The sequence below is a fragment of the Mus caroli genome, unplaced genomic scaffold (assembly GCF_978045245.1).
Source record: "Mus caroli unplaced genomic scaffold, Mus_caroli_1 scaffold_16, whole genome shotgun sequence".
NCBI classification, from domain to species: Eukaryota; Metazoa; Chordata; class Mammalia; order Rodentia; family Muridae; genus Mus; species Mus caroli.
Window position 1 is genome coordinate 32,054,391 of NW_028227271.1, and position 20,292 is coordinate 32,074,682.

At 43.2% G+C, this 20,292-nt stretch overlaps 1 protein-coding gene across 1 annotated transcript in view; it reads left to right on the top strand.

Annotated features, from left to right (window-relative positions):
• Col22a1 (collagen type XXII alpha 1 chain) overlaps positions 1-20,292 on the top strand; it is a 248,560-nt gene that overhangs the window by 99,184 nt on the left and 129,084 nt on the right. The window contains exons 22-23 of the mRNA XM_021183654.2: positions 2,363-2,416; positions 18,085-18,138. Coding sequence (XP_021039313.1) covers positions 2,363-2,416; positions 18,085-18,138 — 108 coding nt within the window. The remainder of the gene's footprint in view (positions 1-2,362; positions 2,417-18,084; positions 18,139-20,292) is intronic.

A 20,292-nucleotide genomic window follows, 5' to 3' on the forward strand; every position in this document is an offset into this window, starting at 1 on the left:
ATAAGAATAGAAATTCAATATTTTCCAATTGCGGAACTAGAGTTTATGTTTCCATATACACACACACTCACACTCAAATCCATGAAATCTCTTTGTGTTTGAGGAGCACTCCTGGGCATGGGGCCTACACTGGATTATGGTTGATATACCTAGTCACACTGCATTGGAGAAATCTGATTTTGCATTTCCCAGAAGGTTTCAATTGCATATAGGCTCTCAGTTGGAGGTGTAGCCTGTGTCCACCTCCTTTCTTAGTGCTGGGATTTTATCTGGTTTTAGCCTGTGCAGGTGTTCTCTGTGCTGCCACAGTCTCTCTGAGTTCATGTATGCATCAGTTCTGTTGTGTCTAGAAGGCACTGTTTCCTTTGAGTCTTCTACCATCTCTGACTTTTATTATCTCCCTGCCTCCTCTTCCACAAAGATCTTTAAGTCTTGGAAGAAGGGATTTGATGAAGATAATCCCTTTTAGGACTGAGTGCTCACAAAGTCTGTATTCTCCAGTTGTGGGTCTCTGTGTTAATTCCCAGCTACTGCAAGAAGCTTCTCTGATGAAGATTGAAAAGTGCTCTGATCAACTGGTGTAGAAATATGCTACTAGGAGTCATTTTATTGCTATGCTTGGAGTAAACTTCTTAAGGCCAGGACCAATATTTTTTCCTTTATTGAAATCCACAAGGTTTATCCATGATGAGAACTTAATGAGTACATGTGGAGAGATGTCCCTGCTAATGGACACTCAGGTGAATATTCTAGTGGGACATGCCTGGAGTGGAAAAAGAGCAGGCTGACCATGGAAGGCACTTATGATTAGAAGCCAAAGTCCTTGATCACACAACCTATGGTATCTTTCCAAAACGTAGATTTGTACCTCTGCTAACAGTACCTGGTGACTCTAGTACTCAATGGATTCATCTCTAATTTGAAAGTTGTCTTTGTCATCATTCATTACAAGCATAGCAAGCTTAGAAAGAAAAATTACAAAATATATGGTTCGAGTATTAAAGGCATACCAGGAAATGAAATGGAGCAAAATCCTGTGTTCTAGGAGATAACAGATTAAGGGAGTTTGACCTTGGGGCAAGATTCTACCCAGCTAAATTTAGATCCATGCCTGGACAAGGGCAAAAAGTAGCCACATTCTCCCAGGAGACACTGGCTTTAATGACTTTTCAGTGGAGAATAGAAAAATTTTGAGTTTGTGAACCTCAGCAACCCCAGGGAGAGGAAAATATATTCTGGGAACAGCACATGATACTCTGCATCTGAATGCTGGCGACATCCCTGCCTTCCCTAGGATGAAACAGATTCTGGTAATCTTACCAATGCATGGCACAAACCACTTCCTTATGAGGAAGGAGAATTTGTGCATTGCCGTTCATCCTATGCCACAGATGGATTCACTTTACTGCTTACACGGTGATAGAGAAAGAAAAGAGCATGGCTCTAAATAGGAGACTGGCCACCTAAGAGTCATGCAACCATTAACCATAGGGACCACGCCTGTGTGATGCTTATTATTTAAGATAAGGAAAGAAGTTCAAGGAAGACTTTACTGGAAAAACAGCAGGATGTGGCGACAGAGCCAGAGCTTGAGTTTAGGGTCTCACATGTTCTGAACAATTATGATGGAGTGTTCAGGCCTGAGGGTTCACTCTTCATGTGGTCTTTTCAATTGCTTAGCAGATGAATACACCATCTCCACTATATAGAAGACACGGTCAGACTTTGGCAATGTCTACTGACTCCCACCCCAATGGTCACACAAAATTTACAGCCCTCAACATTCTTTCTCTAATCGACATGCACCTTTCATAGATAATTATATTTGCACCAACTTTATTTTTTTTAAGAGCAACAAATGCTCTTAACAATGGTGCCATCTTTCCAGGCTCTGTTTGTACTAACTTTGATACTTTGGTTTTTGTTTCCCAAGAGTCAGAAAACCCAAGCTAATTCCTTCCAAGGCAGCAATAATGGAAAGAGTGGAGATATTTAAGAGTTATACACTGCTTTAGGTGACTCTTCTCTGTGTGCTTTATGCAAACTACTACATTAGTCATGCCATTCCTCCTGTGCTCTTCTTCAAAGTGTGTGACGCTGCACATGTCTTCCTGGTTAAACATGTTTTAAAAGCCCATAGCAGTCAGTCTGTATATTTTAGGGTTTTAAAAGCCCATAGCAGTCAGTCTGTATATTTTAGGGTAGATGGCAGATCATGGATTGCTTCTTCTCTTCTGACCCCATCATTTCCCATTTGGAGGCAGTGACGTGTTCCCATCCAATGACAGTGAGAGGGAAAAGCACATGCAATGCCATGGAAGTCCACACATAACATTCTCTCCTTTTTCCTTTTTTTCCAAAGGGTTTGATTGGCCCAGAAGGCAGAGATGGACCCCCAGGGCCTCAAGGTCTCCGAGTAAGTAACCCATGCTCTCTTTCTGATGCCCCTACTCACCCACGCTGGCCTCAATTGCATGGCCACCATTGCATGTCATCCAACAGAGGACTCAAATCTCTTCATCCAGTTTCTTCAGCCTTAGGAACTTGCAGTGAAAATTGAAAACTGAAAGACTGGGCTTGGCTCATTCATCTGGTTGAGTATCTACCTTGTTGATCTGGGCCTTGGAAACATGGAGAAGAATCTGAATGGCTGTGTCTAGTACATAGAGGCACACACTTCTCAGAAATCAGAATTCTAAAAGAAAGAAGCCAACAAGCCAAAGAGGATATATAATTCAGGGATCAGCAGTTGACCCAGGCAAGCAGGAGCCAGAGCTTCCCACAGGAGATGATGAGGGAATTTAATTTGGAGACAAGTATTGGAGAAAATAGAGACAAAGGTTGCAATCTGCCAACATGTTCCAACTTTAATTTGAAGATCTATATCATTATTGAACATTTTGTCTTACAGTAGTCAATTTGATGCAGTTAGGTTTATTTTAATTTAGAAGCTGTCCTATGTAAAAGTTTGCGCACCTGGAATAATGTAAGAGGCTCTGGTAGGAGGGCTCAAGAAGCATATGCAAGCCAGATACTCTGTTGGATGCTTCATGGCAAACTTGGCCAGGACTTAGGTTCAGCTTTGTGTCCTCAGTCTGTAGAAGAATGCACGTGCATTTTGCTGAACTCGAACTCTGAAGCGTGTGCTGTCTCTTCTAGTTCCCACAAGGAGCTCTCCACAGGTTAAGTACATCCAATAGTGAGTCAGGCAGCTCCTGGCACAGTAAGCTTCTCTACTCTTCAGGTTTGCATCGAGAGGTAATGGAGTTAGTGACCCATGGGAGGCAGAGGTCCTGGCATCTGATGGAGCATTGTTCCTCCTACTTTAATGCCCTGTTTAGCTTGAAGATTATGTAGCTCCTTTGGGGGATGGTTTTATATGCCTGCCATGGATCGAATGAGAGAGCTGGGTCCACAACACTTCGCAGCTTCTACCCTGAAATTGTGTGTGACCCCTTTCATTCAACAGACCCTACCTGTCCTCGTCTACTGGTGAGATCTCAAACATTGTAAAGTCTAGGGGAGATGTTGAAAGACATGTCCAAGGCACTATACTATGGGTGGGAAACAAATAGAGTCACATTCAGGATACTCAGCCATAGCCTGATTCAATTTCCCCAGTCAGCCAGATGAAGTGGTCGCCATATTGCTTTCTCCCCTGTAGTAGAAGGAGTCTAGGCTGTGAAACAAGTATATGGGTTGGTATTGCATAGATATTCTGCTATCTGTCTCATAATTTTCCCAAAAGATGTATGCTCTCCAGTCTGATGCTCAAAGTCCCCTAATGCTAGGTTATATCAGGTCTCTTGGGAAGTGGATAAAGATGATGAGATATTCTGAAGAGAAGGGAAGCCCAGCTTAGAGAAGGCTGCCATGCTTCCAGGGAGTGATGTGGGAGCAGACACTGTCTGTGGCAGCCCTGTAGTTAATGGGATGCTAAAGATGGCTGCACAACATAGGAAGTGTTCATAGACGGGAGCTACTATGACTTATGTGTACTGATTGATCTCTAGTTTGGGCATGAATCAGTTAAAACTCCAAAGTCATGGCCTTGGAGACTTTGCCCCTTCCATTGCCCTTTCCACATTTTTTTCTTGTTCTTTTGGTCTTTTCCTTTTGTCCTACCCTAGCCTTATATCTCCCTCCCTTTCCTTCTACTATAAGTTCAACAAAAGTTTCTTCATCATCGACTCGCCATGGTGGTGGTCTACTGAGGGTACCTACTGCTGATATTCTGGCAGGCAGAGGGATGCAGACACAGCTGTTAGTGCTTAAGCAGTTGGTGTGGAAAGGTCCCAAAGAGAATGCTGGGCTTGAGCAGGCTCTCAGGCAATGGGGTAGCTGGCCAGGCTGACAGCTGTAGAAAGGACATGAGCAGCCTTAGCTGGGGCCCTGGGACAGGGGCTTCTTGGCATATCTAGGGAAGGCATTCTTAGAGCCATCAAGAGTCTAGCAGGGGGAATGAAGCTAAGAGAACCTGAGAACAATTAGTGTTCAGCCCTGGAGGTCTTTGAAGGACTGTAGTTTTCATTTAGTATGAAGTGTGGAGCAATATGGGCTGCCTTCACCGTGTTCTATTATGGGAAAATATGCAAAAGTTGAAAGAATAGCTAAGTGAACCTCTATATTTCCATATCCACTTCAACATTTATGAAGTCATTGAAACGTCTGTTTTATTTATATCAACACTCTGTCCACCACTGGGCTTGAGTTTGGAAGCAATTCTTAGTCCCACAATTTGCATATGAATATTTTAGCACACTGTCTCCAAAAGATAAAGGATTTTTTTAATGAGAAACTGAACCGTAATACCATGATCCAACCCAAATCTGCTTGAAATTTCATCAAATATTTACCCCCCAGTGCTCAGCATGTTCTGACTTCTTTGTGCCTGACTGCCTTTGCTCATTGTGATGTTTGATACCACAGTGAGGAGCCAGACTTGTGCTCTGAAACCATTCATTTGGGTTTGGAAACAATTATAGAGGGAGGAGGGAGACCATCAGTCAGGAGCCCCCTGACGACCAAATGATAAGATGGGAGCTCAGTTCAGAGTTGGACACACATGGAGGCTGCAGAAGTTGTTGAGGTCCCAACATAGCTCAGTTCATAGGCTGGGCATGGAGAAGACTGGGTAAAAGGCAGAAGGTGGTTCCTGAAGGGCCATGGTCTAGCACAGGGAAGCAATAAGTAAGACATTGCTACAGGGTGCACTGGGATAACTGAGGGTGTGTCTCTTGCTCTGCTGCCTCTAATGACTTACAAGTGGTGACTTGGGGTATTCAGGGACTTCTGCCCCTCTTCTAGTCTGGAATTGCTCACCATTTCTGGCTGTGTTCCATCCCGTGAGCGTTGTTTGAGTTTAATGCCTGCAACAAAAAATGGAAAAGAGAAACAGCTAATTGAGATGTTGTGGGCTTGGAAGCAGCTTCCTGTGACATTAGTCCCTGGCTGGTCAGGACTGCCTGAGATAGGATGACTTACTCAAAAGTCATATTGCTGCTTCTCTTGCTTGCCACCTGTCATTTCTTCCCCATCGATTTCCATCAAAGAAGCATCAAGAAACACTCCTAAACATCAGGATGCACACTCGGACTTCATGAAGGAATGGAACAGATTTTAAAAAAACAGACTGTGAAAGAAGATAGCCTAAAACAACAGATAGGAGAAGGAATATGGGCCCACTTTTGTGTGTGTGTGTGTGTGTTTTAATTTTTAATATTTTTTATTACATATTTTCCTCAATTACATTTCCAATGCTATCCCAACATTCCCCCATACCGCCCCTCACTTCCCTACCCACCCATTCCCATTCTTTTGGCCCTGGCATTCCCCTATCTTGGGGCCTATAAAGTTTGCAAGTCCAATGGGCCTCTATTTCCAGTGATGGCCCACTAGGCCATCTTTCGATACATATTCAGCTAGAGACAAGAGCTCCGGGGTGCTGGTTAGTTCATCATGTTGTTCCACCTATAGGGTTGCAGATCCCTTTAGCTCCTTGGGTACTTTCTCTAGCTTCTCCATTGGGAGCCCTGTGATCCATCCAATAGCTGACTGTGAGCATCCACTCCTGTGTTTGCTAGGCCCTGGCATCGTCTCACAAGAGACAGCTATATTTGGGTCCTTTCAGCAAAATCTTGCTAGTGTATGCAATGGTGTCAGCATTTGGAAGCTGATTATGGGAAGGATCCCTGGATATGGCAGTCTCTAGATGGTCCATCCTTTCATCACAGCTCGAAACTTTGTCTCTGTAACTCCTTCCATGGGTGTTTTTTTCCCAATTCTAAGAAGGGGCATATTGTCCACACTTTGGTCTTCATTCTTCTTGAGTTTCATGCGTTTAGCAAATTGTATCTTATATCTTGGGTATCCTAAGTTTTGGGCTAATATGTACTTATCAGTGAATACATATTGTGTGAGTTCCTTTGTGATTGTGTTACCTCACTCAAGATGATGCCCTCCAGGTCCATCCATTTGGCTAGGACTTTCATAAATTCATTCTTTTTAATAGCTGAGTAGTACTCCATTGTGTAAATGTACCATAATTTCTGTATCCATTCCTCTGTTGAGGGGCATCTGGGTTCTTTCCAGCTTCTGGCTATTATAAATAGGGCTGCTATGAACATAGTGGAGCATGTGTCCTTCTTACCTGTTGGGACATCTTCTGGATATATGCCCAGGAGAGGTATTGCTGGATCCTCCGGTAGTACTATGTCCAATTTTCTGAGGAACCACCAGAATGATTTCCAGAGTGGTTGTACGAGCTTGCAATCCCACCAGCAAATGGAGGAGTGTTCCTCTTTTTCCACATCCTCGCCAGCATCTGCTGTCACCTGAATTTTTGATCTTAGCCATTCTGACTGGTGTGAGGTGGAATCTCAGGGTTGTTTTGATTTGCATTTCCCTGATGATTAAGGATGTTGAACATTTTTTCAGGTGCTTCTCTGCCATTCAGTATTCCTCAGGTGAGAATTCTTTGTTCAGTTCTGAGCCCCATTTTTTAATGGGGTTATTTGACTTTCTGGAGTCCACCTTCTTGAGTTCTTTATATATATTGGATATTAGTCCCTTATCTGATTTATGATAGGTAAAGATTCTTTCCCAATCTGTTGGTGGTTTTTTTGTCTTATTGATGGTGTCTTTTGCCTTGCAGAAGCTTTGCAGTTTCATGAGATCCCACTTGTCAATTCTCGATCTTACAGCACAAGCCATTGCTGTTCTATTCAAGAATTTTTCCCCTGTGCCCATATCTTCAAGGCTTTTCCATACTTTCTCCTCTATAAGTTTCAGTGTCTCTGGTTTTATGTGAAGTTCCTTGATCCACTTAGACTTGACCTTAGTACAAGGAGATAGGAATGGATTGATTCGCATTCTTCTACATGTTAACAACCAGTTGTGCCAGCACCATTTGTTGAAAATGCTGTCTTTCTTCCACTGGATGGTTTTAGCTCCCTTGTCGAAGATCAAGTGACCGTATGTGTGTGGGTTCATTTCTGGGTCTTCAATTCTATTCCATTGGTCTATTTGTCTGTCACTATACCAGTACCACGCAGTTTTTATCACAATTGCTCTGTAGTAAAGCTTTAGGTCCGGCATGGTGATTCCACCAGAGGTTGTTTTATCCTTGAGAAGAGTTTTTGCTATCCTAGGTTTTTTGTTATTCCAGATGAATTTGCAGATTGCACTTTCTAATTCGTTGAAGAATTGAGTTGGAATTTTGATGGGGATTGCATTGAATCTGTAGATTGCTTTTGGCAACATAGCCATTTTTACAATGTTGATCCTGCCAATCCATGAGCATGGGAGATCTTTCCATCTTCTGAGATCTTCTATAATTTCTTTCTTCAGAGACTTGAAGTTTTTATTATACAGATCTTTCACTTCCTTAGTTAGAGTCACGCCAAGATATTTTATATTATTTGTGACTATTGAAAAAGGTGTTGTTTCCCTAATTTCTTTCTCAGCCTGTTTATTCTTTATGTAGAGAAAGGCCATTGATTTGTTTGAGTTAATTTTATATCCAGCTACTTCACCGAAGCTGTTTATCAGGTTTAGGAGTTCTCTGGTGGAATTTTTAGGGTCACTTATATATACTATCATATCATCTGCAAAAAGTGATATTTTGACTTCATCTTTTCCAATTTGTATCCCTTTGATCTCCTTTTGTTGTCGAATTGCTCTGGCTAGGACTTCAAGTACAATGTTGAGTAGGTATGGAGAAAGTGGACAGCCTTGTCTAGTCCCTGATTTTAGAGGGATTGCTTCAAGCTTCTCACCATTTACTTTGATGTTGGCTACTGGTTTGCTGTAGATTGCTTTTATCATGTTTAGGTATGGGCCTTGAATTCCTGATCTTTCCAAGACTTTTATCATGAATGGGTGTTGGATCTTGTCAAATGCTTTTTCCGCATCTAACGAGATGATCATGTGGTTTTTGTCTTTGAGTTTGTTTATATACTGGATTACGTTGATGGATTTCCATATATTGAACCATCCCTGCATCCCTGGGATGAAACCAACTTGGTCAGGATGGATGATTGTTTTGATGTGTTCTTGGATTTGGTTAGCAAGAACTTTATTGAGGATTTTTGCATCAATATTCATAAGGGATATTGGTCTGAAGTTTTCTATCTTTGTTGGGTCTTTTTGTGGTTTAGGTATCAGAGTAATTGTGGCTTCATAGAATGAGTTGGGTAGAGTACCTTCTGTTTCTATTTTGTGGAATAGTTTGTGAAGAACTGGGATTAGATCTTCTTTGAAGGTCTGATAGAACTCTGCACTAAACCCATCTGGTCCTGGGCTTTTTTTGGTTGGGAGACTATTAATGACTGCTTCTATTTCTTTGGGGGATATAGGGCTGTTTAGATCATTAACCTGATCTTGATTCAACTTTGGTACCTGTTATCTGTCTAGGAACTTCTCCATTTCATCCAGATTCTCAAGTTTTGTTGAGTATAGCCTTTGGTAGAAGGATCTGATGGTGTTTTGGATGTCTTCAGGATCTGTTGTTATGTCTCCTTTTTCATTTCTGATTTTGTTAATTAGAATGCTTTCCCTGTGCGCTCTAGTGAGTCTGGCTAAGGGTTTATCTATCTTGTTGATTTTCTCAAAGAACCAGCTCCTTGATTGGTTGATTCTTTGAATAGTTCTTCTTGTTTCCACTTGGTTGATTTCGCCCCTGAGTTTGATTATTTCCTGCCGTCTACTCCTCTTGGGTGAATTTGCTTCATTTTGTTCTAGTGCTTTTAGGTGTGTTGTCAAGCTGCTAATGTGTGCTCTCTCTAGTTTCTTTTTTGAGGCACTCAGAGCTATGAATTTTCCTCTTAGAAATGCTTTCATTGCGACCCATAAGTTTGGGTATGTTGTGGCTTCATTTTCATTGAACTCTAAAAAGTCCTTAATTTCTTTCTTTATTCCTTCCTTGACCACGGTATCATTGAGAAGAGTGTTGTTCAGTTTCCACGTGAATGTTGGCTTTCTATTATTTATTTTGTTATTGAAGATCAGCCTTTTTCCATGGTGATCTGATAGGATGCATGGGACAATTTCAATACTTTTGTATCTGTTGAGGCCTGTTTTGTGACCAATTATGTGGTCAATTTTGGAGAAGGTACCATGAGGTGCTGAGAAGAAGGTATATCCTTTTGTTTTAGGATAGAATGTTCTGTAGATATCTGCCAGATCCATTTGATTCATAACTTCTGTTAGTTTCACTGTGTCCCTGTTTAGTTTCTGTTTCCATGATCTGTCCATTGGTGAAAGTGGTGTGTTGAAGTCTCCCACTATTATTGTATGAGGTGCAATGTGTGCTTTGAGATTTACTAAAGTTTCTTTAATGAATGTGCCTGCCTTTGTATTTGGAGCATAGATATTCAGGATTGATAGTTCCTCTTGGAGGATTTTACCTTTGATGAGTATGAAGTGCCCCTCCCTGTCTTTTTTGATGACTTTGTGTTGGAAGTCAATCTTATCAGATATTAGAATGGCTACTCCAGCTTGTTTCTTTATACCATTTGCTTGGAAAATTGTTTTCCAGCCTTTCAATCTGAGGTAGTGTCTATCTTTTTCTCTGAGATGAGTTTCCTGTAAGCAGCAAAATGTTGGGTCTTGTTTGTGTAGCCAGTTTGTTAGTCTATGTCTTTTTATCGGGGAGTTGAGTCCATTGATATTAAGAGATATTAAGGAAAAGTAATTGTTGTTTCCTGTTACTTTTGTTGTTAAAGTTGGCATTCTGTTCTTGTGGCTGTTTTCTTTTAGGTTTGTTGAGGGATTACCTTCTTGTTTTTTCTAGGGCGTGGTTCCCGCCCTTGTATTGGTTTTTTTCTGTTGTTATCCTTTGAAGGGCTGGATTCGTGGAGAGATAATGTGTGAATTTGGTTTTGTCGTGGAATACTTTGGTTTCTCCATCTATGTTAATTGAGAGTTTGGCTGGGTATAGTATCCTGGGCTGGAATTTGTGTTCTTTTAGTGTCTGTATAACATCTGTCCAAGATCTTCTGGCTTTCATAGTCTCTGGTGAAAAATCTGGTGTAATTCTGATAGGCTTGCCTTTATATGTTACTTGGCCTTTTTCTCTTACTGCTTTTAGTATTCTATCTTTATTTAGTGCATTTGTTGTTCTGATTATTATGTGTCGGGAGGTAATTCTTTTCTGGTCCAGTCTATTTGGAGTTCTGTAGGCTTCTTGTATGTTCATGGGCATCTCTTTCTTTACATTTGGGAAGTTTTCTTCTATAATTTTGTTGAAGATGTTTGCTGGTCCTTTGAGTTGAAAATCTTCATTCTCATCCACTCCTATTATCCGTAGGTTTGGTCTTCTCATTGTGTCCTGGATTTCCTGGATGTTTTGAGTTAGGATCTTTTTGCATTTTCCATTTTCCTTGATTTTTGTGCCAATGTTCTCTATGGAATCTTCTGCACCTGAGATTCTCTCTTCCATCTCTTGTATTCTGTTGCTGATGCTCGCATCTATGGTTCCAGTTTTCTTTCCTAGGGTTTCTATCTCCAGTGTTGCCTCATTTTGGGTTTTCTTTATTGTGTCTACTTCCCTTTTTAGGTCTAGTATGGTTTTATTCAATTCCATCACCTGTTTGGTTGTGTTTTCCTGCAATTCTTTAAGGGATTTTTGTGCTTCCTCTTTAATGTCTTCTACTTGTTTAGCAGTGTTCTCCTGTATTTCTTTAAGTGAGTTATTAAAGTCCTTCTTGATGTCCTCTACCATCATCATGAGATATGCTTTTAAATCCAGGTCTAGCTTTTCAGGTGTGTTGGGGTGCCCTGGACTGGGCGAAGTGGGAGTGCTGGGTTCTGATGATGGTGAGTGGTCTTGGTTTCTGTTAGTAAGATTCTTAAGTTTACCTTTCACCATCTGGTAATCTCTGGAGTTGTTATAGTTGTCTCTGTTTAGAGATTGTTTTTCTGGTGATTCTGATTATAGTCTATCAGCAGACCTGGGAGACAGGCTCTCTCCTCTGAGTTTCAGTGGTTAGAACACTCTCTGCTGACAAGCTCTCCTCTTAAAGGGAAGGTGTACAGATATCTGGTGTTTGGACCTCCTCCTGGTCGAAGAAGAAGGCCCAAAACAGGACCTTTCCCAGATGCTGTGTTGCTTTGGCAGGTCACAGCAGCTGTCAGCTTCTTTGGTGCACACTCTCACCTGTGCAGACTAAGTTCCTAAGTTCGGTGGAGTCCTGGATCCAAGATGGTGCTCCCTGCTCCTGAGGCAGAGGGCTCCTGTGCAGGGCAGACCACTGTCTTCCGGCTGGGAGGGTGCCGGATGTCTGCGGCCCCAAAAGGGTGCTGCCTCAGTGGCTCTGTGGCTCCCACCTGTCCCAGAAGCTGTCTGCCTCTGTGGTGCTCACTCTCACCTGAGCAGACTGAGTTCCTAAGTTCGGCGGAGTCCTGGAGCCAAGATCCACTTTTTTTTTTTTTTTTTTTAAAAACAAAGAGATTAGTCATAGACAGACAGCAGAATCTTTGGCAAGGTAAATGCACTCATTTTAGATAACACTGATGTTTTTCTCTGATGGCATGGTGAATGCAGGTGATTGGTACCCAGGCTGAAGCGATACCTAGTTTCTTGTTACAGCACAGTAGATAAGGAGTGCTTGCCTAGGGTGGAGAGAGATATGGTGCACTTTGCCGTAGCCTACCCATTTGCCTGATCTAGAAGGTAAGGAGGAGACAGGAACCATTGTCAATTGGAGTTAGGACCCAAGCAATTTTATCGGAATCTGGAACATTCTAGTGCAAGAGCCAGAGCCAGCCTTAGTTTTGTATCTTCATGATTAGTGTTTCACACCTATAAAACATGAGTTTATATATGCGTGAAAAATTTATCCAATACATAGAATCATGTGGAATATACATTGGTAATGTCTTGGGCAACTTGTGTACTAGAAAAAAAAATGAATCAAATGTGTAATCAGGTATCTGGGCACACACATGACAGTGTGGCATGGAGAAGGGCAGGGTCCAGGACTAGTATCTGGTCAGCTGGGTGTGGACCTTGGACAAGGGAATGTCCAGTATGGGAGGAGAGAAATTGGGTGTCACCTAGCTCTTTATGCTGAGTCCTAGAGGGATCTTGTTTTGGCAAGACGAAAATGTGTCCAGAACTTTAGCTAAGTGTAAAATTTGGAATACTGAATCACGAGGAAGAAGTTCATGGCAACCCACAGTGGGAAGCCAGTTCCCTTCTTAAACAACTCCTGATCTCTGTCTTTGCTCTTTGCACAAGCTCACAGCAATCTCTTACAGACCTTTGGTTATTTTCACACCTTCTGGTTTCTTCCCATCAGTTATGGAAAACTAAATAGATAACCCTCTCCAAATTGAGGCTCCCTTTCTCCTCAAGACAGATACTCCCTGTATTGCCGGTGTTATTTCCTATGTACCAGCGTCAGGAGGGCACACTCTTCTAATGGCATACATCTTTGTAGGACTGGAGCCAAGGGATGGTAGAAACAAGTGGTTGGCAGTCACATAAGGGCAGGATTACAACTTTGCAAGTTTTCCTCTGCATGTGTGTGTAGTAGTTTATATGTGTGTGAGGACATGTGTGTGGAGGCCAGAAGTCAATGCTAGGCATTTTCTTTCCACTGAATATGTTATTTCCTCCAAAATAGGATTTGAGACAAGGCTCCTCAGTATTAGATACATTGGATACAGTGTAAGGTCCATGAGCTGCCGGAGTATGTCTCTTTCCACTTAGTGCTAATTTCCTGATGCTCAGATCCAGGCCTTCATGTTTCACCCACTAAGCCGTCTACCTACCCTGACTTTCCTTTCACATTTGTCATTTGGTTTTCACAAAGTACCATGGGGTATGGTAGCTTAGTCTCAGATTAGTAACTAGGGGGTCTGAAGAAATGGGTCAGAGTCTCCAGCATCACCTAGTCTCTAAGGTGACATTGATCAGAGTCAAGTCTTCCTGGCTTTACCCTTTTCACAGCCTAAACTTTATTACCCCCACCCAAGAGATCAAAACTGTGAGCTGTTTTCCCAGCTGTGAGCTCCTTGGAGAGAGACCCAGGGCTCTTACTTTCCAATCAGGTACATCCTGTGTGGTTCCCCAGATGTGTATCACTTTTGTCTGTTTCCCTTGGTACAGAGGTCTCATGATTGCCAAACACGAATACCGTGAGACCCACCAGCTCTGACTTGTGTCAGGTTTCAGAGAGAAACATGGGCAGGCTTTTGTCAGTGGCAGTTTGGGTGGCATTTGTTCCACTTTCCATTGTTAAAACTTCCTGCTGGACCAGATGGGAGCAGTGTTTGGGCCACAGGCTACTATTTGATTCATTCCAGGGCTAGGAGCCAGGGTTCTGTTAGGACATTCTAAGTAGTCCCAGAACACCAGGTTTCAGATCCAAACAGTGGGAAATGATCATTCTAGACATTTGGAGGCATGGAAAAGAGCTGAGCGAAAGACCATAAGGCACACATTAGCTGACAGGCACAGCCAAGCCTTTTGTATGCTAATGGCTCCATCAGTGGCTATGTTAATACATCCTAGCTAGGTTTGCTGCTGTTTAGAATTTATCAGCCTTTCCTGTCTCCATGGGCAAACAGGCTGCCCTGGAAATAGCAGTTTTGCTTAACATTTTGGCATCCAGAATCACTTGAAAAATCTGCCCTCGTGATAAATTACGAATACTTATCCAGACACTGTGCTGGGCTGCAGTTTGAAAGAGAAGAAAATGAAAATTTCAGGAAGCAGAACTACCGTTCGTAAGATCGCTCTTTATTCCAGAGAACCTGTCAGGTTCAGGATGTGCACAGCAGCTGCTCCCTGGCTTCAGCTGAAGCTAACACAGCTGCTCGGGGCTCTGTGCCCAGTTCTTGAGATGCTAACTCATTTGTTTGTGGATGATAGTAGGAATGCATATCTCACATGTGCTTCCCCATTTTGCCTATAATTCTTATTGTTGTTAGGCCTTCCTGGATGATGTGGTGTTGCCCTAGGCTGTGATTTTTGTCCAGTTGAAATGGAAAGGAGTTATTACATAGGCAGAAGTGTGGCTATGGTCTCTAAGGCCTAAGAGGGCGTTAGAGCTATGATAAACCTCCCAGCCAATTCTGGTTTTATTGGGTTTCTGTTTGCACAGAACAGTTTTATAAAACCCAGTTGGGACTTTTATTACTGGATGCTGTTAGAAAAGAGGGTAGGATATCTGGGTATGGGATCTTCAGGCCAAACAGCTCCACTGTGTCTTCTACCTGATGTGGAGCCTCTGATGGCTAAGAGGTGCAAAGCTTAGATTCAGCTTCTTTTCCCTTAGCAAGGTTGACTTACTGCACAAATGGTCCAGTGAGTGCTAGAGGAGATGATCTCAGCCCCAAGGGAAGGAGTGAGAGAGCTCTGGGAGGCACCTGATGGCTCTGGGTGCTGGGCTGTCAGCAGCATGTCCTCAGGGGACACAGCTGACTTCAGTGTGGCAACCCCTAAATGGATGACAAAAATTGTGCTCTTATCAGGAGTGGGGCAGCTTCATGATGCTAGTTTGAAGATACATTTTCATGGCTTTCTCTGATCTCAGGTCCTACCCTAGGCTTTTATCTCCATACTGGAAACCTAATGGTAGTGACGTTTGCTTTAGTTGATAGGATTCTTAGCCTTTCTCTTTTCTTGCCATAAGTTTCTTACGTGCCTTCAGGTCTTGTATTAGTTTTCTGATCCTGTGGTTAAAAACACAATGACCAGGGAAACTTACAGAAGAGTTTACTTTGGCACATGGAACCAGAACTTTGTGAGTGAGAGTCATGGCGAGGAAAGCATGACAGCAAAGGGCAGATATAGCGGCAGGAGCAAGAAACTCAGTGCTCCACAGCTTTAATTGCAGATTGATAGCAGAGAAGAGGACAGGGATTACTGTGAGGCTATAAACATGCAAAGCTAGCCTCTGACAAGACTACAACCCCCTCCATCTCCTTAGATAGACGGCACCATGTCTTCAAATATGTGAGCCTATGGGGGGCATTTCTCATTCAGACCACTACATTTGTCTGCCCTTCTAGATTATTGGATTTCACATCCAGGCAAGGGGGCGCCTCCTGATCTCACAGCTGCTACATAGCTCATTTTCATGTCATCAGGAGGGCTTGTCATCCTCTGAAGTTATATAAGATCTTGGCCTACTGAGGAAGCAGAGACCCCACAGCCTCCTGCCTGTGAAGGAGATGCATGCTTCTTGTGTCCTAGCCCTGCACAGGCAGGCAGGAAGGAACCACTCTGAGGTATTCTTCTCAACCAACAGCCAGGTTTTCACATCCTTCCTTGTCCTCTGTCCTTCCTCCCAGGACCCATTTGGTGTTTCATTCTTATCAACAGAGAGATGATGCTGGGTTGGTCCTGAATTAATCTTGTAAATAATCAGCAACTTGCTGTGCAATAACCTAGGGGAAGAGGAAGTACATTTGTCCAGGTAGAACACGAAAGGTGTCTGTTTTCCATTCCTTGAGGAGGAGAAGGAATGGGCTCTGTTCACAACCATCCTCTTAATGTCCACTGTCACCAGAGCAGGGTCTGATGCAAGGTGAGACCAGGTGAATCTAAGGTGTGGAGTGCTTCTGAAGGTCTCCGAGACCACATTTTGATTTTATGCAATAAGTGTCAGGAAACTCATGTTTGGCCTCATTCCATGCACCACTGCAGGCCAAATTCTCTAGGGCCATGGCTGGATAAAACATTTTCACATAGAATCTTTCCCTCTTTCTAATATCATTTACCTCTGACCCACCTTTTGACCCACTGCTAGGGTCTTTGCAAGTGACTCGCGTCCACCTAAAACACAGCGTATTCAGCCCACAAGTGTGAGCTGAGCATCCACTATGTGGCAGGTACTGTTCTGGGCCCTCAAGGTAGACAGTAAATAAAATCAGAACCAGCACCTGCTTCTGTATGGTTTGTGTTCCAGTAGGGCAGAGAAACAGTAAATAAACACAGACATCAATGGAATATCAGTGAGAACACAAACTAACGGAGGTCCTGCAGGGTGAGGGGACCCAGCTGGTGGAGAGAGTGCTATCTTCGTGATGTTTCTGAGCAGAGGTGAGAGGGCCTTTGAACAGAGACCAGATGGGTCTCTGGAGAAGTCACTCTCTGAGCAGGAAGAACACCCGAGGAAAGGCATTGGGGCTTGGTTATTTGGTCTGTTCAAGGAAGAAGGGCAAGGCCATCATGCTTGGAAGGTCCAATGAAATGAGACAAAAGTGCAGGAATGGGGTCTGCTTTATGAATATAAAGGGAAAAGCAGTGAAGGAAGCTATCTGTTTGGGGGTACTGCAGTAATCTAGGGGTGAGCTGATGTGTGGGAGGGATGGAATATGCTGAGCATGCTATTGTGGCTTGACTAAGCTTATTCTGTCTTCAGACCTCACTTGATCATTTGTGTCCTTCAAAGCCTGCACATAATAAACAAGCCGTGTGGTTGTTTTCAACCCTGGACTTCCATGGATGGCTCTGCTCAGTCCAGGACAGCTTGGCTCCTTTGCCTCCCAGAATTCTATGCCTCAATTACACTCAGGGTTGAGGATGGTCCTACTCTTAGTAGGAGTCCTAAGTACTCATGTGGTATGGGAAGAAGAGGAAGAGAAGGAGAATGGAAGAAGGAGGGAGGAGAAGAGAAGGATGGAAAGAAGGATGACAAAAAAGGAGATAAAGGAGGAAAGGGAGGGTAGGAGGGAGTAAGGGGCAGAAGAAAATAAGGAGCAAAGAGAAAGTACCATGATTGGGTCCAGGGAGAGACAAGACCTGCTATGCCTCTGTATATCACACATTGGGTCTAATCAGGGTTGGTTGCCCCTATGAACTCATCAAAGATGCTGCCCACTCACTGCACAGATTAGTACCATAGAAGGATGCAGACAGACTCAGTGACCTGCTTATCCATGGGTGGGGGACTCTCTACAGAAATAGAGGAGACACTGTGATTGTACAAGGTGGGGGGGGCAGAGGCATCCTCAATCCTCCTGTAAGATGAAGCTCAGAGAAATGACTGTCGGAAAGCAAGGCTCATGAAGGCAGGAGGTACCATGCAATTGTTTTGAAGAGTGGAGATGGGGGAAGAGATTCATATGTGTTCATAAAGTTTCTCTGGAGAGATTGACCACCATCAGACAGGTTAGGCAGACACAGGACACCAAGAGACCCAGGGGCTTTGAAGTCATGGACTTGGGTGTGAGGGAGGGTGAGGAGGACCTTCAAGGAGTTGGAGGAGGGGAAAACATGATTAGAATATTTTTCATGAAAGATACTTTTAATATATTTGTATGAATATCAACAACAAACCATATATACAATAAGCAATACTCTTGTTTGCCCCGCTTTGGAAATGTTGGACCGTATGTTATCTTTAATGTTACTCAAAGAGATAGGAAAAAAAGCTGACCTCTTGGAGCCCCAAACATGACCTCCCCCCTTTGCTTGATCCTATCCAGAAGCTCTGTTGGGTGCTCCTGGGGGTCTAACCCATTAAGCAGGGAGCTCCAGTTATTGGGACAGGATTTCCCCGAGGGACACTGTTCCTTGGGCTTTGTGGGATGATGCTTAACTATTAATTTCCGCTTCTTTTTTGTACTTAGGGGAAGAAAGGAGAAATGGGTCCACCAGGGACCCCTGGAGTGCTGGGGCCACAGGTAAGGACTGCCTTACAGTTCCCCTCTAGCAACGCTGTTTCCTCTGATGCAGTGGCCCCGGTAGCAGTTCTTAGCTTGCATCTGGCATCTTGGTAGTCACCATCAGAGGATTAGGCAGAATGACAGCCAGTTACATCCATTTTCCGGAAAAAAACAAACAAATCAAAAACTCCGAACTCTAATCAAAAAACCACCAAAAAGGAAGGTAGACTGTTTTCTTTCTCTTTTGAAACCCTGATCACATGTGTATATATGTGCACACATAGGGACACACACACACACAGGGACACACACACACATACACACACACACACACACACACATACACACACACATACACACTACATGAGAGAAATGGAACTACTTGGAAGAAGGAAATGGACTAGAAGGAGCAGGTTAGGAGAAGGAAAGGTAAGGGGGTAAATATGGGCAAAGATATTATATAGTTGAACAAAAACAAGAGCATGACATCCATCACTTTGTCTAACGAATATACACTAAGAAAATAAAATGTTACTAAAGCAAATACACATTTTTTTTTTAGAAAGCTAAAAAGTGTGGTCCTAAGTCATATTCATTCTTTGTAAAAAGCTGAGCCACATGGTGAGTTCAGCCAGTCTGGGCTACTGAGTGAATCACTGATTCAAAAAGAGCAGTAAGGTAAGATGGGCTGAGATAAGGAGATGAAGCAGGATAGGATGCAGTATTCACCCACAGTCCCTCTAGTGTGGGTACCCACTGTCCTATCTACTTTGGATGAAGGAGAATCTGTTGTGCCCAGGAGTTCTAGCTTGAGCAACATGGTAAGACCTTATCTCAAAGATTTTAAAAAACTAATCAGTATTAATTCAGCTCTTCAAAATTATTTTTTAGCTGTAAATGTTGTTCTATTGTCCTTCTGGTTTCTAACTGGCTAAGTCCACTCCTTTCTTTCTGTGTTAACATCTGACATCAAGGCCATTTTCATCTGGCAGAGCTTCACTGGATGCCAGGTGTTGAGCCGAGCCATACAGGCACACACCACTACCCTCTGCATGGTAACTTTGACGTGCACAATGCATCCCAAATCACAGAGGAACCATGTTCAGAACCAGGCCACGTGAGATTCACAGCAGATGCTACATGGTGCCCGGATGCGTTGGTTGTGGAATTTACTTTTATCCTGAGTTGGGTCAGAGGGGATTATGGCGCTTACAGTGGGTACTGCCTGGAACACTGGGTGGTCTCTGATGTCAGACACAAAGCCGACTCTGCCTACATAGTCACTCTGTCCCTCTACCATTCCCCCTCTCTTCTTGACATGTGTTTCCCACCATTCCTGGGCTAATCACTAGTTTCTCCCATGTTTCTTTTCTTCCCCACTCGGGATTCACTGATTCCTAATCCAGACTGTACTTCCAAGTACCTGCTGTATACCAAACTTCACTCTGGAACCATAAAGCCTAAGTGGCCAGAATCTGTCACCTAAGGACACATGTGCTAGTGGGACAGGAGGAGACTAGGGCAGAGAGAGTGTTTTCTGGCCACTCTTGGCTCTCTTGGTATCCAGATATGCACAACCAACAGATAAGTAATGGAAGCCACTGGTAAGGCAGTTCCTCACACTTTTCATAGCATGGTGTGCTGTGTGTCAGAAGCTGTGTAGAGGAGTCCTATGGTGGTCCAGGGTGGGCATGGTAAGAGCCTTTATTGTGGTTTTCAATGAATGCACAGTGAGTAAAGAAGGCTGTGCAGCAGCTGAACGCTGGACTGTTGAAAATGTTGCAGCATACTTTGTGTGATGGGGGATGCTCTTCCATTTACTGGGGTCTGGCCCTGGAACAATTTGGTCCAGGGGATGTTGTCATGGTCCAAACTCTAAGAGCCTGCTGAAAGACAATAGATGGAGACCAGAACTAGGGATTTGTTAGTTTGCTCAGGAAAAAATAAATGTCTCCAGGAACCTACTTGGCTGTGTCTAGGAACTAGCTTAGTCTGGAAGGGGCAGTCCCTCTGTAGACCCCCAAAGCCTCCGGATGTTAAATTATCATTTAAAAATGGTCTACAGAGTGAGTTCCAGGACAGCCAGGGCTATACAGAGAAACCCTGTCTTGAAGAAACAAAAAAACAAAAACAAAAACCAACCAAACAAACAAACAAAAAGAAAGTGAATAG